The following is a 24,687-nucleotide window of genomic DNA, read 5'->3' as shown; positions in this document are numbered from 1 at the left end:
CAAACTGAACTGAGTTGCACACCACAAGCATTTTTTTTTATCACGCGGCATTGCTAACGCTGCGACTCAGTTTGGGACCGGTGACTAGCCAGGAATTCATGCTGTAAATGTTTTCCATGGTGAGTCAGACTCCATATTTGGAAGGAATCTTGCATTGTGTTAATCTTAAAGATTTCCCTGTCCCTCCATAACCCTCTAACACAGAGATCCCGCAAAATTGTCGCATCAGAGCACTAAATGAAATGAATTTGTGTAATTTAAGTTAGTATTTGACCTATAAAAAGATTTAACAAATAGTATTACACAAAATCTCTTGGACGAGGTCCACAATATTGAAAAAGAAGTTGAAAAAAAAAAAAAAAAAAAGAAGCCAAGAAACAGCTGTTGAACGACCAGCTGGATATTGTTGCTAATGCTAACAGCTAGTTGCTAGCCACTAACTCCGGAGCCTTGTGCCGTATCATATAATGACAACATAATTAAATAGCGATTTGTTAGCGTCCTAAATTAGCGACTGAATATGATTTCGGGATGACGTAATGTCAATTAAAACTGCGATAAAGCAAGCCGAAAGGTCGAAAACAGAAGTTAAGTTAGCCGTTACGCCACTGTGAGGGCCAACTCCAAAGTAAAAGTCTACTCAGGCTATTGCATTGGCATCAATGACTCAATGTATTATTTGTTAAGCTTTGTTTTGAAGTTAGACTTTGAGCAGGCGGTAAGTTTCTTTGTGTATGTTTAGAGGTTCCTTGACATGTCTGAATGACGTGTCGGGACAAGAGACAGAAAAAAAGTCCTGCATCATTAATTTGAGGACTTGTTTCACCCTGCGTAGCCAAAATGCTCCCATACTTGAGCCATGAGGGTTTTCAACTTCTGCTATTATAGTGAATGCCAAGTAATCATGTCGCTTTAACATGAACATGCAAGGTTTCTACTACTAGGAATAAATCTGAAATAGCAAAAAATCAATAAATGAAATGGTAGCCTTCTTATTTTTCTTTTTTTTTTCTTTTTCTTTTTCCATAATTCACTGTCAACCAATTCTGCCTAGTACACTGAGTTAAATTTTGGCAGCAATTCAAGAATCTCTCTCTAGGACCCCCACTGTTCCCGCTGGATGCTGACCGCCCCAGATTGTGTTCATACTTCTCTGGGCCTCTTTGCTTGTTACTCAGCTTGCCGCTTATCATCAGGTTCCTATCGCAAAGACTTATCTGGTGTTCTATAATGTGATCAGGTGTTTGGTTAATTTTCTTTTGGTTGGTCTCGGGTAGTTCTCATGAACACAATTGGACAACTCTTTGTGAGATTTGCAACAGGTTTGTACGACTACTGTTCTTTATGTCTATGTGGAAAAACCCTTTTTGTGTACATGGACTCGAAATCGCAGTAATCGCAACGTTTGATCACAGTATGAAAAGTGTTGCCTGTCTTATCTTTGCCTTCAGATTTATCTGACTCTTTTAGCAATGCATGTGGTTATGTTTTCAGCCGTGTTGATTCGTACTCAGTAGCATAACTCAAACCATACATGGGCTCCTTGGTTCACGATGGAGTTCCATTCCTGAGTTGGTGATATAACCCGATTTATTTTATTTTCACTCCCATATACCAACAAAGTTGTAAAGTAATTGCAGTAAATGTTGGTTTGAAAAACGTGCGATGTTTGTCGCCTGAAACTGAATATGTTTGGCTTCCCGCAGACTCAAACAAAAGTTTGTAAGTTTGTCAAAGTAGCAGACCTGGTTATTCGCCCAGAATGGTTGTTAGGTTTTGGGTATGGGCCCTTTCGACCTTTTCATGCGCCCTGTTATGATAGACAGGTCGACCCAATTTTGTTATGCTCTGCGTAACTGGCGTCAGCAGCTGTTTCTGCTCCTGTGTGACTATCGGGGGGTGGCGGTTTTCAGGACTCGTAAATTACCCAAATTTTCTCCTACATGTGTGCATGTTAAGGCTTCCAAAAAAGGCAATTCACTGGTCAGAAGACAAATAATAAACACAGCGGTCTCCAAGTCCACCAACAGTTGCACTCCAGCATTTTTCTCCTGTCAGTTTATTGATTCACTTATGATAACTGTGTATTTGGACATGACTGAAGAAACAGACTTGAAACGTCATAACTTGGCTGCTGTTCGGCTGGCTGCACCCACAGTCTTAGTCTGAGTTAATGGGTGGTTTAATCTCGGCAGGCAGGTGTCGGGTAGCCTTGAGGGATGCCGTTTCCCATACTTCTTCTGTTACAGAATTAAAACGGAGACCAGTTTTTTTTGTGTGACTACCTGGTTGAAATTGTTTGACTTAGAAGGTTAAATTGACATGACTCAGTCAACTAACTGCTATAATTACCATTTTCAAGCATAGAAAACTAGGTTAATGTCTTTTTCCATGTCCGGCAAGGTTGATGGCTAGAAAAACATGCCATTAATTTCCCCTCCCGTTTATGTCATCAAAAGTCATGTTTCCACTTTGAATACCAGTGGGACTTTTGAGAATGAATGAAACAAAGAAAATTATGGCCACGCCGTACAGGGTGGTGCACTGACATTTATCTAACCTGTAAACCAGAAGCACAGGTTTTTTTTTAATTGCACTTATTGTTTTTGTTCCCATTCAAATCATTCATGGCATCACAAAAGAAGATAATTATTGTCGACCAATCAACCCCCTGTGTTCTATTTCTAACTCCACCCACCACAAACTTCAACAAAAGGTTCAAGCAAATAGGTTGGGCGTTTTGGGACCAGTCACTGACGATGTCATGGTGCATTCGCCTGACTTGTGTGGAGGCAGTGTGGGCCCATTTCACATTCAGTAACGGAGTGAATGTGAGCGAGAATGGTTGCCCGTCTCTGTGTGCCCTGCGACTGAGTGGCGACCAGTTCAGGGTGTAGGCCGTCTTTCGCCCAAATTCGTCTGGGTTAGGCTCCTGCATCAGCAACTGAACAGGATATGTGGTTTAGAGAATCAATGGGGTAGCATTTTCAATGAAAATGCCGTAACTAGGAGGGCTCGAGAGGGGGGACAGATGTGCGGGTCTCGAGTCACATGACTTTGACTTGAGTCGAGTTGAGTTGCTGATTTTATGACTTGCTTGGCATAAAGTACATGGCATTTATTAAACTCGACGACTTCGTCTTGTATTCCATGACTTGAAAATCAATTGTGAACATTTGGAAATCATTTTCTGATAGGCACCCAGCCACCAGCAGGCTACGAGTCATAAGGATAATTAAGGGAATCAATCTCTCCACATCCATGACTTCCCCTTAAACCTTTATCTTTGTCTTCCCCCTCCCACTTCTCCTTGTTTGAGAAGATGAAGACAAAGGGTGAAGAAAAAATTCCCAGAGAAATGGGAACACATTAGGTCCGCTACGTCATCACTTTGAGCCGCGTGCTGGTTGGGTCGTAAATATCACGTCTGCTTACGGATTTCCTAGTAATAACTACATTACATTAAAAAATGATTACAATGTTAGATGGATGCCAAACAATTCAGAAGCAGCTTAGTCTCAATGCTATTTTCCCTGTCCGCGTGCCAACGAGCGTCAAGCAAAAACTTTTAACGCGCGACTAATTACAATAATCTACAAATATCTAATGAACTCTCGAGCGTTATTGGTATGAAAATCAATTTGTTACAGAAGCAACAGTACCGTACTTTTTTTTTGGTCCGTCAGGCAGCTCTCTGCGTTTTAACCCACAACTCAAGAGTGGATTAGGATTGGCACTAAGTGTCATCACAGATACCTCTATGTCATGAGTTTACCGTGTGTTTATGCCACTTTATTTTTAATTTTTTTTTTTTACACAGCCTGCCCTTTGATTGTAACTGATTAAAATTATTATTGTTATGATCAGGTCATGTTCAATAACATACATGATTCATCATTGGGTTCTATGCTTATTGTAAATACTCATATTTTAGCAGCATTGGTTCTCCTGAGAACATCTTCCACATGAGAGAAAAAATAGCACTGCATGAAATCCTTAACTAAATAAAAGTGAATCGAATTGGACCCTTGTGAGTCTAAACAAATCGATTTTGGAAATCTGAATCCATACTCAGCCCTACGTATATCCTACAGATAGGTGGAGTATGTGTCATATTAACCGTGTGGACATACTTTAAAGTGAACACCGGTCACGACACTAAAGCCAACTGCATATTAACGTTCGGAAAATGACTAATCGGGTGGCGACGGAATTGTGACAGTTTTCTGCACTGAGCCAAGTGTGCTCCTATGCAGATGCTTCAACACGGATTGTGGGGGAGACGCAGCGGCACGTCATGCCATCTTGCCAGCTTTCGGGCCCCAGAGGCTAACTGGTTGATGCTGCCAGTGGTAGCAGATTGTCTTAACGATTAAGCAATGCAAGTCCAAGTACATACGGATCTGCACAGTGAAACTCTGAATGACTCACTAAATCAATACTTGCACGCGTTTCATAATGCTTCTTTCCCACTCAACTGAAATGTCGACCATGGAAGCAAAAAACTTGCCGCATCATACTCTCGACAAACACATGTAGAGATAACCCGTAGCTGGGTAATGTATTGTCACGTCGCCTTTTTTTTGGGAGACTCTTAGTGTGCTTTTATAAACTTATTGGGAAATGAAGTTATTTTCATGCGTTGCCACGCACACGCCAGACAGACGGCAATCGCTTTTTCTCCCCTCTGCATTCTATTCAGCTGTGGCCTGAGTTAAAGTTTGGTCTTTACTCGGGGTCATGCATGAACAAGTAGACCATGCTTCTCTCACATGCTGATTTGAAGTGTAAATAAACGACATGGATTTTGTGCCTCTCGTCTCCTTTTCTCCACCACATGGACCGGAAGAGTCATTGCTTAATCGCCGGGAGCGGCATAATAATGTAGCACCAACTGTTCAACTGTAGTTATTTGCATCTACAAATACATATTTTACAGTAACGCCGGATTTGTCTTCTGATCACGTGATCAGATGGGGTCATCATTGGTTTTTATTGTTGATTTTGCATTTCAAGCCATTTTTAATAAATTTTTTTCTTTACGTTATTTTTGCGTCAAATACACGTTTTTTATGACTTTGATGCATGTTCATATTTTATCCAAAGCACTGTTTTACACGGACTACAGCAATGTTTCATTTAAAATTTTATATTTCATTCTCATGTGTCACTCTTCTTAGAAGGTACTTTAAATGTTTTCAAGAGGGGTGAGTGAGTACCGAAACATGGTATCGTATCTGTGCCGATACCAGCCTTATTTTAAGTTATTGATACTCCTTTGGGTTACCATCCACGATACTGCAGGCAAACTAAACACTCACCAGAAGAACATGCAAACTGCATATAGGAAGGCTGTAACTGAGATTCCCTGTGAGGTGTGAGGTGCATAAACTCATCACCTATTCATGGTGATCAATATTTATTTTTACTGTACGCATTCATGTTTATTTTATTTGTTGGGGTATATACTGCTTATATCTTGTTTTATGTTAATGCCATTTGGTCTGTTCCTGTTTACGCAAAAGAAACACACTTTTTTTTCCTTACCTACCGAACATGATTCGAACGGTACCTGAAATCAAGGCTCATTCGCCACCGTATATTACTCCTAATTTACAAGTTATATCTAATTTACATTTTTTGCCCAAGGAACAAACAAAAGAATCTCACGGGCTGCATTGTGTGACAGTCTTATCAAACTTATGCACGCGGAAAAGAAGCTGCTATCTGTCCCAGTGCACTTAAGGCAAGCGGATTAGACTCCAGAGTATTATTAGAACCACTGATTATCCCCTTACCTGATCCATCTAATTCTCATCGGAGGAGGGGGGTTACCATTTATTCAACACAAAAGCACGAAAATATTTGGTGCAGAAATGGATTGGTGACCCTGCTTGGTGGTCACCCCAGTTTTGTAGTTTCGTGTGATTTATTAAGCGCTAAGCACTCAGTTCAGCAAGGAGTCGTTTTAAGTGCTAGGGAACAGTAAACAAAGGAAAACTGAGGAGAACGCCAGCTCTGTGACATGAGACTGTGAACGCGACCAGATCCCTTTTAGAAACTAGAGGGGGGTCTTTCTGAGATCATATGTGAGCTTGTAAATCCGGCTAACTGAGCTTTCTGGCGCAAAGCCATATACAAGCGTGTTTTCATAGCGGCAGGTCACGGGACCTCTTCTTGTTATTTTTACTCGCCGATGATAGAAGGTGGCACAAAGCCTTAACGGCTCAATAAATGTTTGGCCCAATTTTGAAGCCAAGCCCCCTCAACCACCACCCCCTTTCTTTCCATCAGCTGCCCCGGTACGAACCAAGGCCAACACAGACTGGTGGTTTTGGTTAGCTGGCAAGTGTGTGTTCTGCCGTGCATGCGTGCATGCGTGTTCCGCTGTTAACCCTCCCACGGTGTTGAGACGAGTGCCAAGGTCGAGCTTAACTGTCACCTTGTCAACAGCAATGTTCTGGCGCTTCCATAGTACCGAGGGTGTACATTGGCTATCGATTGATTTACAAGTGCTTAGCTGCGTTAGGCCAAGACGGGATAATACGTGGGGCGATAACAATCCAATGAGCCTACTTGGAATTGATTTGTTTTATTTGTATTCACCTTTTTGGTTAATTTAACATACCCAGAAAGTCACCATTGTTTTGAAAGTCCTTATCAAAATCAACGTATGCATGTAAGCACATGAGTATTGTGCCCTGTAATATTAAAAGTTAGCGTCAGACACGAATGTCACAAAGCGACACAAAATTCAGAGGATGTGTCTACTATGCCAGGACACACAACAAAGTCTTAAAGACCAACACCTAAAATGAAACAGGTTTCAAGTAGCCATTTTGTGCAAATTCTAGGACTACTGTATATCTTTGAAAAACTCTAACTAAACAAATTTGACTAACTGCCTCTCAAATCTCTCAAATCTAATATGGATAGCACCCCATGGAAAGTGAGAAATAAAATTGGAAATTTGTTATACATTCTGTATTTTTTGCAACAAAAGCGCAAAATTGCAAGATAACTCTTTTTTTTTTGCAAGGGAATACTTTTTTTTTTTTCTTTCCAAATGGGCGTTTATGTACTTCCAGGTCATCTCCCAGGTAAACAAAAGCAACAAAGATAGAGCGTGTTCACCTGTGCGCGGGTCGGCTTGAAATAAGATCAGTTCTTGATATTAAGCATAGATTCCAAACAAACCAAAGACATCTGAAGCAAGTACTAATCAAGAGAGGGCATCTCTTGACCGCTTGAAGCTGATTATTGTATAATTCAGCCAAACTGACTGAAGTGCGATAAACGAGCATTTAAAAAAAATGCGTTCCTCGCAAAAAAATAAAAAAAACCAAAGCAAATCACCCTGTGCGTTTTCTCTCACTCCTTTTTTGGGGATAAAGCGTAAAGTTTTTTTTTTCTTCTTCCATCTCACCTTACGGGCTCCGTATAAATGGCCTGCAAACAATGTTCCAGAATTTTCTGAACTGCTTTTTGGGATGTGTGAGGCACCTAGAATTCCATGGAAATATGGACATGAGCCTTAGTTAAAGTGTGATGCTTTTGATTCTACGCTTTTTTCCCCCGCTGCGTCGCGCTTTGTTCAGACCACTTTTTAAACATTCTGAATACATGATGAAATTTGTAATGTGCGAAATGTTCATCTGCTTCTGTCTCTTACCTTTACAGTTCGCAGGGACATGAAACTCACTCCCCAGCAAGCTCCGCTCTATGTAAGTATCACAATTTGCCTCACAGAAACTGCTTTGCCTGTGCAAACAACCATCTGCTTTGTGCCTGGCGTCTATTCTCAGGTGTGCAGGCTGTTAACAAGAAGTACCTTTTATCACTCTGCGCGTTACTGTCCGGACCCTCGTGTTCTGTAATTTCTTCGAGCTGGATGGTTGAGCACTAACTGTTGTATTGACTGAGTGTATGTAAATTGGGTTTTGTATGCAGCGAGATATATTGCAACCAGAGCAGTATCCTGAGTTATGATTACATCCCATCGCGTCATAGGGTATGTTTATACAACAAAGACCTAGTAAAAAAAGGTTCTGCGGTCTTCCGCTTCAAAATGCAGTTGTGATGTAAACACACTGTCAAAAACACAGTTATCGCGTATTTATAGCATCGCATAGCATAGCAGATGGCTCTCTGTTGACACGCTCGAGAGGATGACTCGCAATTGGAAGAATGCCACTGTGATACTGCTATGCCCAATGAAGTCTTCGTATCTGGTTGCTGACGGTGACCACTAAACACCAACAAGCAATTAGTGGCCCAGGGATGTTGTTTGACTCAAATGCAGATGGGAAAAGGCATTTTTGGAGCGATATGAATCATTTTGTGGTCTGCTACAATCCATCTCAATTGGAGTTGGAGTCGAAAACAAAATAAAAAAAATACAAGTATGCAATATAAATTATGGTGGCCACCAAATGCTAGAAAGAACAAGTGGCCCTGTCACAAATGATCAGAATTTTTTCCCCCATTATATCTGTGGGAGTTGCTGGATTAAATTTCATTTAAAAAATACTGTTTCAAATATTTAGCATCAGGTAAAAAAACATGCAAATCCCAGAAGGGAAAAACAAAACTTGATTTGAATCCTGTCATTGTCATTTGCTTTTTCCTTACACGTTCGGCTGAGGCTGTGAAATGGCTACCTGACTGGAAATCAAATCTTTCATTGACAGGGCGGGAATCTTGTGTGGTTTGCTTCCCAGTCCTTTTGCCACATGCATCTCTTTTCAGGTGAAGGAAGTGCTCAACAACTGACCGCAAACCAATTCCCCCAAGTTAGTTGTCCAATTACTGTAGTTAATGGCATCCATGCATCCAATTTTAGCATTCAGTTCAAGTGCATTGCTCGAGCGTTCCGGGCACTCACACTCTGCAGGCTAAAGGAAGGCACACAGAGGAAGTTAGATAAGTCTGGGACAAGCGTTCTGCTCTCGACAGCGTTATCTACAGTTTACAGTGGCGTTCTGATTTCACGCGGAACCAGTCTGGTTCATTGCCTCATTAGGCATTTTAAGAGAAGGTCTTATTGAGGTTTATTATACGCCCCAGAGCACTGAGGAGAAGTAAAACAAAGTTAACAAATAACGTGAATGGCACCTGAACGCATTGTGCACATATGTGCCATTGACGGGATATTGTGCTAAACTCGCGATTTACGTTTTAAAGGACATACTCTTCACAAAACAAAAAATATTAATAATTAAGCAATCATAGGTAACCAGATATAATCCTCCCTTCCAATTAAAAAGGGTCATTGCTCCCTTCATCCAATTCTTAACGGTTCCTAGATGAAAGAGATGTTCAGGGGACAGCTTCGATTGCTTTCAGCGCATCAGGGTGGGAAAAGTGTGCCTCGTGTTTAACATCAGCTCGCTGGTTCCCATTTCGGAAGCCAGAAAGTTACTGGTTGATTTTGTTCACATGTTTTCTGAAGCTGAACAATGATTGGTTGTTAGCTGACGCCTGAGTCACTGTGATGTCATTTTCAGTCGACAAAAGTGAGCAATGGCCTCCCCATGAGATGGCGAAAAACAGGTGGATTTTACTGCTTAACTCTTATTCCGCAAACGCATTAATCCAATTGCCACGTTTTGACTGGTGGGCCTGCATAGAACTTATTCTTGTAAAGAACATTTTAGGATTCACTTCTTTAAGACCAAGTCGTGGCTGCTTCAAACCCAAATGGTTGATTTCCTATTCAATTTCGAGGATGGATCCCTGAGATATTTTTGAGTTTTTTTTTAATCATTTAAAAAAACAAAACAATGATCAGTTTGTAAACAGTAATCATTTAAAAAAATCAATAAACTAATGCAAGTTTTCTCCAATTATTTGATTAATCATTGGGGTAATTTATACAATAGTAGATTCCAAATATATTAGATAGTGACAACCCTAGCAAGAAACATGAAACTGATCCCAAAATGGCTACTTTTAACCAAAAAGTCCTACTTCCTCTTAAATTTAATCCATGCTTCTCTTTTGTCTCCAATGCGTCCACCCAATTTCATTTCGATTGATTGCGTTTTGGGGCTTTTTGTACCACCCCCAAAGTGATAAATCGCGATTTCAAGAGGCCCTTGTAAATGCCTGGCCTAAACTTTTCTACTTTTGCTGAATCATAGAGGTGTAATTGTCCCCTACTTCCTTTTTGCGCCACTGATGGAAAGTGACAGCCACTTATCATTCTGAGCAACTCCTCATGACTGCATTTGTACAAATGCAGTCATCGCCGACGGATCGATAGCCACTCTTCTAAAGCCTCCTTTTATTTTTTTTTTTTCACAAGTCGCCAAGCTGGTAATGTTATTTGTGGTGAGCGGATATTAATTTGAGGCCAAAACAAATGAGGAAAAATATTGCTTCACTGCTGTCAGGAATAATTTGAGCAACTACTTTGCTAAATGGACTCCGCTAGCACTTATTCCTTGTGATTGTGCGGATCTTATTTCCCCTCTAATATGTTTTTATTCTGGCATGGAGTGCAGAGTCACAGATCTGCCGACTTGGCAATCTGCTCAGTGCTGCCTGAACCTCCTAATTTCCTATCTGGGCCCACGATAAGAGATGAGTTTTTAATGGAGACAATGTCATGCCTGCTGGCCTCCGCCTCTCTACATCTCATTTACCGCGCTCACTACTCGGCCCTTCACAAGACTCCCATCGCATACCAAAAGTCTGCTGCTTGCGCTTTGGCACGCCATGCAAACTTTTATCCGACTGCCTGACTGTGTGTTTGACACAGGGTGCTCGATCTGTGTGTACTAGTGATCATGTAGAATTATAGCCAGCAGTCACTGTACCGAGCACATGGGTCCGCGTGCTACAACTGACCTGACATGCATCATTTCAAGGTTAGAAATAATTGTGGGCAAGTTACTGGAATTCTGACTTCACTCATTCATTAGCGTAGCCCGTTGTACAAATACATTCCAAGTAGTCATACTCACTTACCACCATATTTACAGTTTTGCATTAGCTTGTTTCCTATTTATCATCAGATTTTATGCTTTCATAATGACTCTACGACTTTGTGAGAGCACTTTAGTATTTTATTATGGAGTAAGAATACATAGCCCGGGCCCACAAGAAGAAAGGCTTACTTATCATTGCACTTGGTGTTGTTCATTTGATTGTTTTGTTTTTCTGGCAGAGAATTTGTACTTATCTGCAATTCTCTTTGCTCTGTCAGCATGCTCGGTTTCTGTTTAGGTCCAGCCTTCATGATGTGCTGAATGCTTTAGCAGCTCCATTGATTGGTCATGATGTCACTTTGGTGTGTGCGCCAACATTTATGGTAAATTGTTTTAAAACGCACAAACCCAAATTTGTTACAAAATAATAATAAAATAAATAATCAATGATCAGATAAGAAACTGTCCACACAGTCACTAACCTACTCTAAAGCAGTAGCTGTAATATTTGCATGTCATTTAGGCCATAAAAAATAAATAAATAAAATAAAATAAAAAAGAATAGGTACAAAAAAGGTAGCAAAAAAGTTGATTGTGTGCCTTTCAAAATCTCATGTGCCAGGAACACCTGCGACGGGAGATAATTGGCCAGTTGTGTGGCATTACATCCTGAAACTATTAAGGCAAAATGGTGTGCAAGCATTTGGCCGTGACCTTTACATAAAGGTCAATATACAATGTGAGCTGTAGGAAATTGAGCTGACGATCAAGTTTGATGAAATTATCCCGACAAGAGACGTTTTATGGATGATGAACTGACTTGTTTGAATGCCACTAATTTTGTCTGGGGTGTCTGCCCACCTATTACGTGTGAAATTAAACAACTAAGTCAATCTTTTATGAGCCGCTTACTTGCCAAAATGTGTCTGCAAGTGTCCCATTCAGAATTTTTGCCCAAATTGGGATTTAACAATACTACTAATTTACATACTACCCCTTGAATTTAGTGTAATTAAAATGTTTGTTTGTCGACCTTAATAAGCGATTGAACGTTATTTGAAGACAATGCTTTGCTGTTATCTTGGGTAGCAACAGTTTGACGCCCCAAACAGTCTTGAAGAGTCAAGTCAACCTTTATGCTGCGATTCGCTTCCAGTGTTACAACTTCAAAATAAAAGCATACCTAGGCACTGACGGCTGGATAATATTTGGGAAGTAAAGTTTATTGTGAAGTTGACCTTCTTCCTGTCAGTTTACACGCGAATAAGCGGGTACTCGAGGCATAAGAACTCTGCAGCAATTTTTTGAATCGAAGTACTCTAATTACTCGAGGTCCTGTTTCTGCCCTATTCCAATAACCCATTTGGCTCTTTGCCTGCATTTTCCCAAACTCTTTTAGCGCTGCTGTCAAGCCTGTCTATGAAACAAGCCCTGAGGCTAGCACGCTGCACAAGAGAAGGAAGCACCTATGACCCCCCAAGTGCTAAGCGGCAGTTCCGTGCATTAGTAGGCGACGGGATAAAATGTCCCCATTATGCCTCCTCCGTGTCAATAAAGTTGCAGTTCCCCCGGTGGAAAGAAGCTGATGCCGAAACAATCGTGCCCTTTCTGGTGCCTCCTCGCCTCCTGCTCGCCATGCCCTCGGGTGACATCGCTTCATTCTGAGCAGTAGTCAAGCACACAATTCAGTCAATTGTGACTTTACAAAAACAACAAGTGTGCATGCGCGTTTTTTTTTAAATTTCTTTTTTTAAACGTCTTCTTGGCTCACTAACAGTACTCTCATGCAACTGACAACACCATGATAACAGACAGTCTAGCTACTGTTGATAAAGCAAGCAAGCTGTCTATTGTTTTTCCCCTAATAGGGCTAAATGGAAATAATACATTCCAGGGTCAAACTGTAGCAATCATAAAAGCTTTATTACCTGTCCTGTGTTTTCAGTACCCACTGTCTAAAAAGCGATCAAAATAGACTTGGAGTTTAGAAATCATTTCATTAATTTAGAATGATAATTTTTGTATTAGAAATCCAACTTTTCCAAAACAAACAAAAAAAACGGATGAAAGTTTAGAAACGTCTGAATGTAACCAGAAAAAAAAAATGTACATTGTACATGCAAGATAACTTTTCTTGACTAAGTATGATGTCTTTCTTCACTAATGCAACTTTTAAAATTGTTGTTAATCCACTAACCTAGGTATATATATTTTTAGGAATGTTATGAAATCATTTCCCCTCTAAAGAAAAAATTGGTAACATAATTTTTGTTAGGGGAATGGGTGGGGATAGGATTTATTTATTTTATTTATTTTTTTATTACTTTCGTTGTGGCTTTAAAAAAAAATAATTTTCTTCAAATTTCCTTTACCTTGTTGAATACGTACAATGGAAGCAAAGTGCTGAACATCCCTAAAGTTGTACAATTTTGAAGTTTGTAGATTTTAATGAAATCAACACACAAAAAATGTTTAACGTTAGCGTCTGCGTAGCAAAATGAATATATTCTAATGTAAAAGATGTCGGTGATTGAGAATTAATTAATTTTATTATCAGCCTGCACTTATGGTTCTCAACACTCTTTGGCTGACAATGCAGTCGTAAAAATTAAGTCTTGTTTCCTGACAAAGGTTGAAAGGTACACGACATTGGTGGATACCAGGAAGTTATAGTGTGTCTGTGATGTATTGTGTGTCAAGCGTTTTTCCTCTTTAGTCACAATGATACACTGAGAAATGTTGGTGCTAGTTTAAAAAAAAAAAAAGCAGCCATTCTTGCAAACTTACTGATTGGGTTGCTACATTTAGTGACTTTTCCAAGCGCTTTAGCGGCTGCTTTTCAAAGTTGTGACTGGTGAATTTAATTGCTGCAAAAAAAATAGACATGACGCGTTGTGTTCTATTTGACGAGAAAGGAGCCAAGTGGAAGGCAATCATGAACATTGTCAAAAGCATGGTACCCTTTACCCAAAGTTGCAACGGCATAGCTTTGTCCACAACTTTTGACCCGAGATATTTTGTATACTGCTTATTATGTAGTACTATTACTATTGTAATAGTGGTGGTACAACTAGTACTTACTATGTTTTGACAAATGGGTAATTTTTGCAGACGGAACATTTACTTTCTGCGTAAATGAAAACAAGTTAGTTGAATAAAAAATAACTAAAGCAAGTCCCAAAAGGGAGAGCAACAAAAAGCCAGAATTGTTTTTGAATAATGTCATTTGCTTTTCCAATTCCATCATCATGGGTGCCGCAGGCAAATGGTCCAATTACTCGTTATTTGTCTGAAAATAATTTATTATTCCAAGTCTATCTTTGGCCATCTGTCTTTTTCAATGAACTGTAGTAACAAGGAAAACAATTAAATGCTCTTTCATTAGATGGCAAAAGTTAGAACAAACCTGTTTCGCCGCCTGTTGCCATTCATACAACAGAATCAATCAGTCTTTCTGAGAGTATATAAGCTTTCAATTAAACATTACCCTATTTCACACTGCGAATCGATTTGTGAGTACATTGCGATGTGATCATTATTTGAGAATTTTTGTTTCGACCTTTGCCTTTAGATTTTTATGAACTAAAATGTGTGTCTTGGTTCAATAAAGGTTGTGAAAAAGATTGTTATAGAGCACCTTTGTGTCCACCCTTGCGTGCAGGGCCGCTGCGTGATCACAGTGCAGCTCACCGATGAAGAGCTGGCCGTGGATGAGGAGGGCGCCGCCGCCACCACCACTGCCACCACCACCGCCACCGCCGACTACTACCTGCTGTTTGCCGGCAGCACGCAGAGGCACCTGAGCAGCACCTTGAGGAGCGGACATGACACCCTGCAAGCGCTGTGTCCCGGTAAAATAGAATTTCACCTCTTCCATTAATACAATTAATAAATATTAACGGCACACTGAAAAGAGCAAACAATTGAAACTTGGAACCTCTGTGTATGAATATAATTTTTACGTGACATCACCAACCTAAATGTTCGAGAACTGAGTCAACGTGTCCCATTTAAATGAATAAAAATGCAATTAATCGGTTACAATTTTGCATAAACTCATAAATTGATCTCATATTATGAAAGGAGAACATTAATTTTTTTTAATCGTACATTTTATTTAACTTATTTTTACACATGTATGGCAGTTAAGAATTTAAATCAGTTGCTTAAAAGTCATCATTGCAGTTAATAAAGAATAGAATCAGTCTGATCCGTTAAAAGATTTCTACTCAGTTTTTTCATTGGTTTCTATTTTAGGAGGTAACATGTTCCATACAAGCATCTGCTAGTTTGTTTGCATGCCCTTCTGTTCACAGAACTGGGCAAAATATTATGCAGATGTGTTTAATTCTAGAAATAGTTTTTTTTTTTTTTTTGCTCTCCTCGCTCCATTCATTTTGAACTACACAATAGGAAATTCTCTTCCGGTCACGTAATAATCAAGTGATCAAAATACCCCATTGTCATTGGTAAATAAACAACTAAAATGGGAGCTCTACTGCTTAGATAGAGAGCCTTAATAGCGGAGATATCACATAATGTAAAAGGGTATATCGTCATAATCACAGATGTTTACTGATAAGTTCTCTCCTGCTTTCAAATGCAATAATCATAGCGGCTTTATATTGGTCTGTCGTCACAGCAAGCCTGCAAGAGGAAGTTAGGGATTTTTGCAGAGGACAAGAGAAGATTGAATAAATGATTAATCTTCTTCCCTCAGCCTGTTCTCCATTTTAAACAAATGTGTGTTTCACTTCAAATCCACCTGCCTGAATATTAGCCTCTTTTCCTTTGTTGTTTTCATTGGCTAAAGGTTGATAAGATATTTGACAATACAGGACAATACAATTTTATGGTAATTAATCTCAATAGAATTCTTGCCAATATACATCAGGCAAACAAAAAAATAGTCTGGTGCATTGGAAAAGGTATAAAGAAAATAAAATTGAATAAAATATGACCGATGGCATTTGGAAGAACAAAAACATTGACTAATTCCCAGTAATTGCACAAACTGGTCAAGTGGCTTTGCATGTTAAATTAAGTGAACGTAGTAAGAAAATACATTTTCTGAGAAATTATATTACTGTGCAAACAAAAATTGCAATATTACAATTTGTTTTCTTGAAAAATGTTGAATTGCAAGCACAAGTTCTCGTTTCTTCATGCAGCTCACGGCTGTTGCGAGGAGGTTTCGGTCACACTGTGTGCTGTCACTCGCGGCGACCATGAGGCCTCCGACGAGCTGACGATGTTCCCGTCTCATGTTGCTCCTTTAGCGGAGCAGCGCTTCACCTTTGTTCAGGACTTGGCTTTTGACATGGCCCAGTTTTTGGTGAGCTTTGACCCACTCATAAGAATTTCTAATGCTAACATAGAAATGATATTTTCAGCTTTACATGCTTTACTACCCAGGTTAGCACGGTGGGCCGCACAGATGGCCTGGACGGGGCGCTGCTCCTGGATGAGTGTCACATCCCCCTGCTCGAGTGCGAGCGTCTGGATGAGAGTCTGGCCTTGGCCCTCCACCATATCTCGTTACCGCCGGGATGGAATTTGCTCGGGAACCAATGCTCCGATTGTGCTGGTAAGATGTGTCATACAGTTAACTACCAAAAATTATCTTTTTATTTTTTAATTTATTTTGTAGAAAAAAATGCAAAAAAAAATTGGGGCGGAGTAAGGAATAAAGTTGTGGTACATATATTTATTTTTAAGAAAAAAAGTAATTTTTTCTGGGGCGAAATGATAAGTTGTAATGTTACTTTCAATACTTTTAGAAATGTCTTTTTTTTACAATGAAAAGATAATAGTAAAATCTTACCATCCATCCTCTTGACCGCTTATCCTCATTAGGGTCACGGTTGCGCTGGAGGTTATCCCTGCTGACTTTGGGCGAGAAGCAGTGTATACTCTAAATAGATCACCATACAATCGTAGGGCACAAAAAAAAACAGACAATCAAACTTTCACGCTTTCATTCACATTTCCAGACAATTTCCAGTCATAATATAACTTAGAATGCATGTTTTTTGGAATTTGGGAGGAAAGAGTACTCCAGAGTACCTTGAGAGAAAAAAACATTCAGACATGAGGAGAACCTGCTAACATCCACACAGGTTGGAGCCCGTATCTGAATCCATGATGTCTGAATTGGAACTTTTTTTTTCCAAACTCCATTTTATTTTTGAGAAACTCTTATGGCAAGTGATGTATATTGATAATAATGAATGTAAATTTAGGGTAAAATGACTTCAGAAAAGTAAAATTTAAAAAAAGGGCATTTTTTCCGGGAAGAAAAAAGCAAGAATACTTTGGAAAATAAGTGCTTATATTAGGAAAAACGTCAGAATATTACCAAAAAGAATACATATAATTTAGAGAAATAAGTCTTAAAAAAACGAAAAGAAGGTTGTTGTTGTTGACTAATAACTGCTAGAAAAATGAGAACAACAAAAAAAAACTGATTCATGAGCATGCGCTCTGCTTTCATAAACCAGTCTGACCAAACGCAGACAGGCTCGCGAGTGAAAACCGTCAACAAAGCAAAATGCAGTTATGATCACTAATCAAATGAAGATGTCTGCCCCCGCCCGCCCCCGCCGTCTGATGGAAGCCATACACATTTGGATCACAGAAGTCCTCGCAGTTGGCATAGAGAGACAGTCAAAATTATCTTAAACAACATCTTCTGGAACAGTTTGTGTCTTGTCTTTACGGACCTTTTTACCCTTGAAAATTCTAATTTTCTCATTGCCGCATCATCAAGTGACATGGTCAGTAAAGGCCACACAGATAAACTCCTTAAGTGAGCACAGGACACAGCCTCTTAGACGCCACCGTCATCGTCTCGCCGTGTGTCAACGTCTCAATGAAAGACGAGTGGGACGCGTTTATCGGCTCTGTCAGATGACTGATGGCTACAGATGGATAGGTGGCGACGGTAGCGGTGACAGACGTTGCTCCAGTCACGCCGCACAATAGCCGTTTTCTGTCAGGCGAACAGGGACGCAGTCCAGCTTGAGTAGTAGTGTACAACCTCTAGTGTGCTGCGTGGTTGGTTCAAACACAATTGAATACAGTGACCATATATATATATATATATATGCAGAAACACACGCTCGAAGTCATATTGTCAAGGCTTTGTTGACATAAAGGCAATCCTTAGAGCCATAGTACACCTCGACAGCCGTGTTTCTGCCTCCTCTCACACCGCCTCCGCTCACACCACCTCCACTTGCTTCGTTGTTGGCTTGGGCTGATAATCGAATCTGAGCTCCGTAGGCCTGCTTCTTCTCTATGGCTTAACACTTGTTGGGTAGTAATTGTTCCCAAGTAGTCTGTAATAAATATGTAGTAGGAAATAAATCCTGAGTATTGGATGTCATGTGCTGTGCATATTATTTTTTACTTTTTAGGGCATTGTAGGTCAAATTATCAGCAACTGTCGCAAGCCCATTTGTGTGTCACTAGCTGTGCTTCCGCCTCTGTTCACACGGCCCCTGCTTGCTCCTCTGTCGGCTTATGCTGCTAAGTGAGTCCGCTGTTTTGTGGGCCGCTGGTTCTTAGCAATTTAGAATTTAAACGCTGGTAAACACCCACGATTAGCTAGGAACCCAAAGTCTCTGGTTGATAGTACAGTATATCGAGCAAGTTCTGACAATTATGTTGATTTGCTTTGGATATTATTTTTCCTGTTTTTTTTGTTTTTTTTTCCAGTGGCATGATCAGTAAAGACAGCTTGAGTGACAGAGACGAAACATTTGTAAAAGAACCAAAAAAAGGAGCTCTGAAGACACGGAAACAGCAGTCATCAACATGGAGACAATGGGCACTACGTAGCCCTAAACAACAAATAAATAGCCCAGAGGCCTGTTCTAAAAATAACTCACCAGTGACAGTGGCAGAGCAAAAAAAAAAAAAAATAAATAAAAGTGTTGCATATTGATGTTGATTGGGTTCCTAGTTATTATGAGAAAGTATTGAAAGAGTAAAAGGCCGTCACCCTAAACATAACCCTAACATACACCCTAACCCAAATCAGATTGCGAGCCATGACTTTTGCTCGCCTCAGGTTGTGCTGCAATCTAGTTGTTTGCGGGGTAGTAAATTTACTTAAACTTCCCGTCCCTTATGCAATATATGTGGTTACACATTGATAAAGTGCTGAATGTTCTGTATTAAAAAATATAACAGTGCAGACTGTCCACTGTATTCATTTCCATTCTGGTGTTTGTAGATCTGCACCCGCGGGAGACCCTGCTGCATTTTTCGGCCCGGCGAGGCTTGGTGCGTGTCACGCGCTTCCTGCTGTGGCAGCCGGGAGCGAGGGATGCGGCTCGCTTGCCAAACAAGCAGGGCGACACGCCCGCTGCCATCGCAGCGCTACGGGGTCACGACAGCCTCCAGCAGCTCCTTGCACAGTGAGTCTCCGCTCAGCTGATGGGCTCTTCACTGCAACAGGCTGTGCTGAGTCTCGATGTACTGTGGTGGCGATTCTACTAGTAATATAGAATTATCATTCCTGGGGAGTGATGAGATTGTTTCTTTTTGTCAGGGCCATAAACTACTGATGCTTTAAGAAAAAAAGGCAATGAAGTAGTAATAGTGGTCATGCATTAACAATGGTGGCCGCCTTCTTAGCATAGCATGCTTTAGAAGCTGGCGGTGATGCACTAAAAGTATATGACAACCAGCCATAGAGAGTAGAAGAGGAAGTGGAAGCAGAAGAAGAATTAGAATACAAAGAAGTGTAGTCATGGCAACTGTTGTGTAACGTCACTCTGCTGCTGCCACTAGCATGTGGTGTTTGCCACAACAAGGATTTACAATTTGCAACACTCAAAGGCACAATAACCAACCAGGATTATATCTTTGGCCGCAATGTGACTCAGGATTCTAGTTTAGGTAAGGTAAGCCATTTTAAACTAAAAAGAAACATTTTTCTTAGACGCAGAATTTCGTCCAACCCGAACTTGTTTGCTACTGTCAACACAGGGTGTGTTTGGAAAGTCACTTTGATGGCGTAACACCACAAACTGTGTGTGTGTTTGGAGCGGCAGAGCGCGCACCTCTTCCATTAATTTCTGAATGCAGCCTATTTTATAAAGCAATCAGCAGCTTGTGCTTGAGCTGTTTCATTTCCTTGTACTGCCTGACACACAGTGCTGTCAGTAGGGCACTCTAAATAACCAAACGGCAGAAACGATCTGAGTTGCTGAATATTTGTAATGAAGCAGTGCATGCTAAGAGCATATTTTCGAACGCGTATTCATATAGGAAAAGGTATTTTTGGAGGCCAGTCTGACCTGTACTGTCGTCCTTGGCTTCGTTTTCTTTTTTTTTTTTTTTTTAATAAATAAATAAAATTCTCCAAAAAGTCGTCTTATACTCCGGACTAACATACATATTGTCGCTGTTGGGAGGAATCCTTGTAAGCAAAAAAAAAAAAAGTTGTATTATACCTTGTATTTGCTTTTGCCCCCCCCTCAAAAAAAAAAAAATCAACATCCAATCGCTAATGTAACATGATGAAAAGAAAAAAAAAAACACTGATGTATCAAGTTGGCATTGATTAAAATCCAAAGAACAAACACTTGAGTTTTGCACTTCAAAGTCCGCTGTCCTGCCTTTTTCTACGTCACAAAAGTAAATGCCTGCCCTACGTCATCATCACGAACACATTCTTAAAGGCTTCAAACCATGAGTGATGCAATAAATAAAGCAATGAGTCAACTAACCTCTAAGCAGATATTGTTGCGGGAATTTGGCTCACCCAGTTTCCTTGTGCAATGAGGCATTACAGTGATCAATTAAAAAAAAAAAAAAAAGGACAACTAAAGGTAGATAACCGAACTATTTTCACTCATTCTTAGTCTAAAAAAACATCCAGTCATTAAATACAGGCGACACTAAGACCACACAGCTTCGTCAGAACTGGGAAGTAGTTTAGTTTTTTTTAAATAAAATAAAATGAATAAATCCCAATGCATTTCAATGGGCTTCAATCGCTCATTTTACCTCTTCATGGGCCAGGACGCTCCCGAGCCCCCATAGAATGACACGTTAGAAATCTGGCGTACATTTACATAATTTCACAAGAAAAACATTTGGGTGGAAAAAAATTACACAATGGTAATATTTCTGAATGGGTTGTACAATGTAAACAATAATCGTACCAAAGGTGCAGACTTTAAGGGATCTATTTTCTAAAACAAAATGGTGCAGACAAGTGCAACATTTTGAGAGCGGAAATAATGTGTTGTCAAATAAAAAACAAAACAATGGCATTTGTTTTCGCCTTAGCCTAGCATTTAACTGGACAGTACAAGTAAAATGAAGCTTAAGCAGTCTTCAGTTGGATTACACGTTACTTAAAACTCTCTTGCTGCAGCGCCACAAACCGGACAAGTTGGCCGATCACTGTGGCGATGAACATTAAACCCTCTTTGAGGGCACATTGGAAAGGTTCTTCTGGTGTTTTTCCACACTGAAACCATAGCAATGGAAAACTATTCTGCCACACAAAAGCCCTGGTTACGACTTTTCTGTCTAATGATGCGTTTACCACACTTCTACAACCACAAACACACACACGCACACAGACAAGCGGGGTCATCTTCACAGATTTAACTGCCGATGGGATGCCATGTGTTCTCCTTGCAATGAGTTCCTCACACCGACGCGCTAATGAGGTCAGATTGTCTTTATTGTGTGATATGAAGCGGCTATTTGCTAAATGGACTGAGAGATGGCTTCAAGTGGAGATGGACCTTCTCTTCTCTCAACATAAATCTCCCAGCTTTGCTGCAGAACACAATTTAAGTCACAGTGCCATGTGAGGGACGCTCAAGCGAACCTTCCGCTTTTACATGCCACTCGAGCAAACGCTTCTCCTCCCTTAATCACGATTAATGACATTTTCCACATGAGGGGTGAGGTCACTGGTGACTTCTGGAGCGAAATGTGGTCCACCCAGCGTTGCGCAAACGGTGCCGCTTGGCTGGCCGCTATCCCCCCACTCTTTCACAGGCGCAAAAACAACAAAAAGGATGCAGGAAAAAGTGCCTCGTTTACAGGTTAATGAAAAATAAGGCCTGGCATGAGCTTCGACTTCATGTTTCTTTCTAAAATGCCAACAATTGCAAATTGCTTTTTTTTAACCATCTCATCTTTTGAAGTTGACTGAAAAGTATTAAAACAAACACTGATTTTTTTTTTTTTTACTGGCTTCTGATGTCATAACTTACTATTCATCAAGGTGATGTGTAAATGTGATACAAAGGTGTCAAAGTCAAGGCCCGGGGGCCAGATCTGGGCCATCACATCATTTTGTGTGGCCCGCAACTTTCATGATACTGGCTAAAGTCAAATTTCAAATTGTTTTACATAATGAATAATAATTTTGAGCTAGTGCTATATACATACCCATTTTTATAGTGACTTGAACAATAGTTGAACAAACAATCCTCAACTTCTGATTTCAAAACTATTTATATGTAATGATACGAGAGGGTGCTGAATCATTTATATGATTTCACAGTCATAACGACCCTCTGAGAAAAAACGTAACAACAATGTGGGCCATGACAAAAATGAGTTTGACACCCCACGCTGGCGTCGCAATTTGCAAATCTTTTTGAGTATTTGTCACGAAACCTGCTTGCAGCTTTAATGACAATGTTCTCATTGCATGACCCACTATCTTCTAAACAGCTAAAAAAAGACTCGTTAACAACCACAATGACTTTCTTTGCTTTCACTGTAAATGGATTACGGCAGCAAATGTGGGGGGGGTGCGGATCAGCTGACATCACTGTTAAAACTCTCTGTGCTTGATGGGCCAATCGGGGCTGAGCTCCTTCCTTCGGGGGATGATCTAAGTGTTTATTCCGCGGCAGGGCTGAAGCAGACACCGAGTCGGACCGAGGGCCCCAGCGCGTCGAGCTGGTGCCGACAGACGCCCGCGTGGTTTGCCGCCACCCCGGCTTGCACGCCCTGACGCAAAGCGTGTACCCAGGCCGCGACCCGCCGAGCCTTGGCCGGAGCGTGGAGCAGCTGCTGCATTTAACGAGTCATCTCCACGCCAAGGTGAGTCACGGAACTCGGCGTTTGATTGTTTGTCTTTTCCCTGCCCTCGACTTCTCACCCCACCGGCTCGGTTTGTATTAGCGACGGAACACCTTATGCAATTACACAGTCAACTGCGCTCTTAACCTCGTCATTTCCCGCAGAGAGTGTCTGTGCTGGAGCTGCGCTCGGACTGTCTGCACACGGCCGCTGAGTGCAGTGAGGGTGTCGACCCTGAGACTGCGAGCTGCCCACAAAGAAGCACGTCAGAAAACCGAGTTGGAAACGGCGGTGGTGTCACTTTTGGATATGGCGGCGACGAAGACGGGAGTGTGTGTGTAACACACCCTTGGGATCATGGCCTCAGCCCCCCTGAGGATTGGGCGTGTCTTGAGTCTAAGAGGGCAGATGGAAGACAACAGCCCGACACAGCACAGAACTTGAGTTTGTGTGAACGGCAAGAAGGGGGGAGCCCACCACTTGTGGAAAGCCTTCAACCGGCAGGGTGGGGTGAGCAGGAAACTGATAGAGGAGGAGAAGGACAGGAGGCCGCAAAGGGAGAGGACTTATCTGGGAAGGAAGTAAACGGAGTATCTAAGAGCGCAGAGGAGGAGAGCGGCGGAGGGTTAGTCATCATGGGCCAGTCGCCGTCATCTGACTTGCCAGTCCAGCAGGATGGCCAGGCGTTGACTCACGGCCCGGACGTTTGCGACGGAAACTCCTTAGCTGAGGAGGAAGCTGAGAACGAGGCTTTAGTGCAAGAAGACCTCCCACCTCCGGCAGGGAGTGATGATGTAACCCTAGAATCAGATGTTCCACCTCGCGAAGAGGGAAAACCTCCGCCAGATGTAAACAGCTCGGAACAAAACCAGGAAACAGCTGGTCAGGATCATGCGACTGAGTGGCAGCAAGACCCTGATCAGCAGACTACGTTTCAGGAGTTAAATTTGACGGAGGATCCCGTTGTCGCTGTATCACCTGGAGAGGAATATCCAGAGGAGACCGAGTGCTCACCTGAGCAGATGGTCAAATCCGACATTGATCCCGATTCGGGCCTAACCCACGGCCTGTCCAGTGACGACGACGTCAGCTTTCAGTCGGTCGGAAGCTGTACGACTGACATATTCCACCCCACCGAGGAAAGTACCCCCTTGGAGGCGCAGCAGCCGACTGAGGCATTCACTGTGGAAGAAGTGGACCAAAACGACATGTGTTCACAGACGTCAGCGGAACCCGCAGCAAGTTTGGAAGAAACCGCCACCGCTTTGGAGTCCGGCTTCCACCCAGAGGACTGTCCTGATGGACTCGAGCAGCCAGGTGCTCCAGAACCTTCTGTGACTGATCTGTCGCTAGGCAGAGATGCTGCAGAGAGGACATTGGAAGAGGAAAATCCCAGCAGCGCTGACCTGAACGAAGGTATGTATGAGGTTCAATCACCACTAAGATCATGATGATGGAGGGGCTGGAGAGATGTGATCTACAAATTGCAAAAGGAAAATTACATTTTAATCTTTTTTTGCAGCATGTTAAAGAAACTATGACTTTAATTCCTTAGACTTGATGTGTTTAATCGTACAGTCACGGGAACGGGGATTCTATGGTCCCTTCAACCACATTGGGTTCATGGTAGCATTATATCCAGCCTGACATGCAAAAAGCCATTTTTGCTCTTAATCCATAATTGCTT

General features: G+C 41.3%; 1 protein-coding gene across 7 annotated transcripts in view; it reads left to right on the top strand.

Moving 5' to 3' along the window:
- Positions 1 to 24,687, top strand: part of akap13a (A-kinase anchoring protein 13a) — an 89,881-nt gene that overhangs the window by 10,047 nt on the left and 55,147 nt on the right. For all 7 annotated transcript variants that reach the window (XM_088296010.1, XM_088296012.1, XM_088296011.1 and 4 more), the window contains exons 2-8: positions 7,681 to 7,724; positions 14,593 to 14,782; positions 16,103 to 16,266; positions 16,347 to 16,518; positions 19,171 to 19,354; positions 22,832 to 23,021; positions 23,165 to 24,416. In XM_088296010.1, coding sequence (XP_088152136.1) covers positions 7,692 to 7,724; positions 14,593 to 14,782; positions 16,103 to 16,266; positions 16,347 to 16,518; positions 19,171 to 19,354; positions 22,832 to 23,021; positions 23,165 to 24,416 — 2,185 coding nt within the window. In that variant the 5' untranslated portion in view covers positions 7,681 to 7,691. The remainder of the gene's footprint in view (positions 1 to 7,680; positions 7,725 to 14,592; positions 14,783 to 16,102; positions 16,267 to 16,346; positions 16,519 to 19,170; positions 19,355 to 22,831; positions 23,022 to 23,164; positions 24,417 to 24,687) is intronic.

Source organism: Idiotropiscis lumnitzeri, chromosome 5, assembly GCF_059441095.1.
Source record: "Idiotropiscis lumnitzeri isolate Australia: NSW breed Sydney's pygmy pipehorse chromosome 5, RoL_Ilum_1.0, whole genome shotgun sequence".
NCBI lineage: Eukaryota > Metazoa > Chordata > Actinopteri > Syngnathiformes > Syngnathidae > Idiotropiscis > Idiotropiscis lumnitzeri.
Note: the sequence above shows the minus strand (reverse complement) of the source record. Positions and strands in the feature narration are given on the sequence as shown.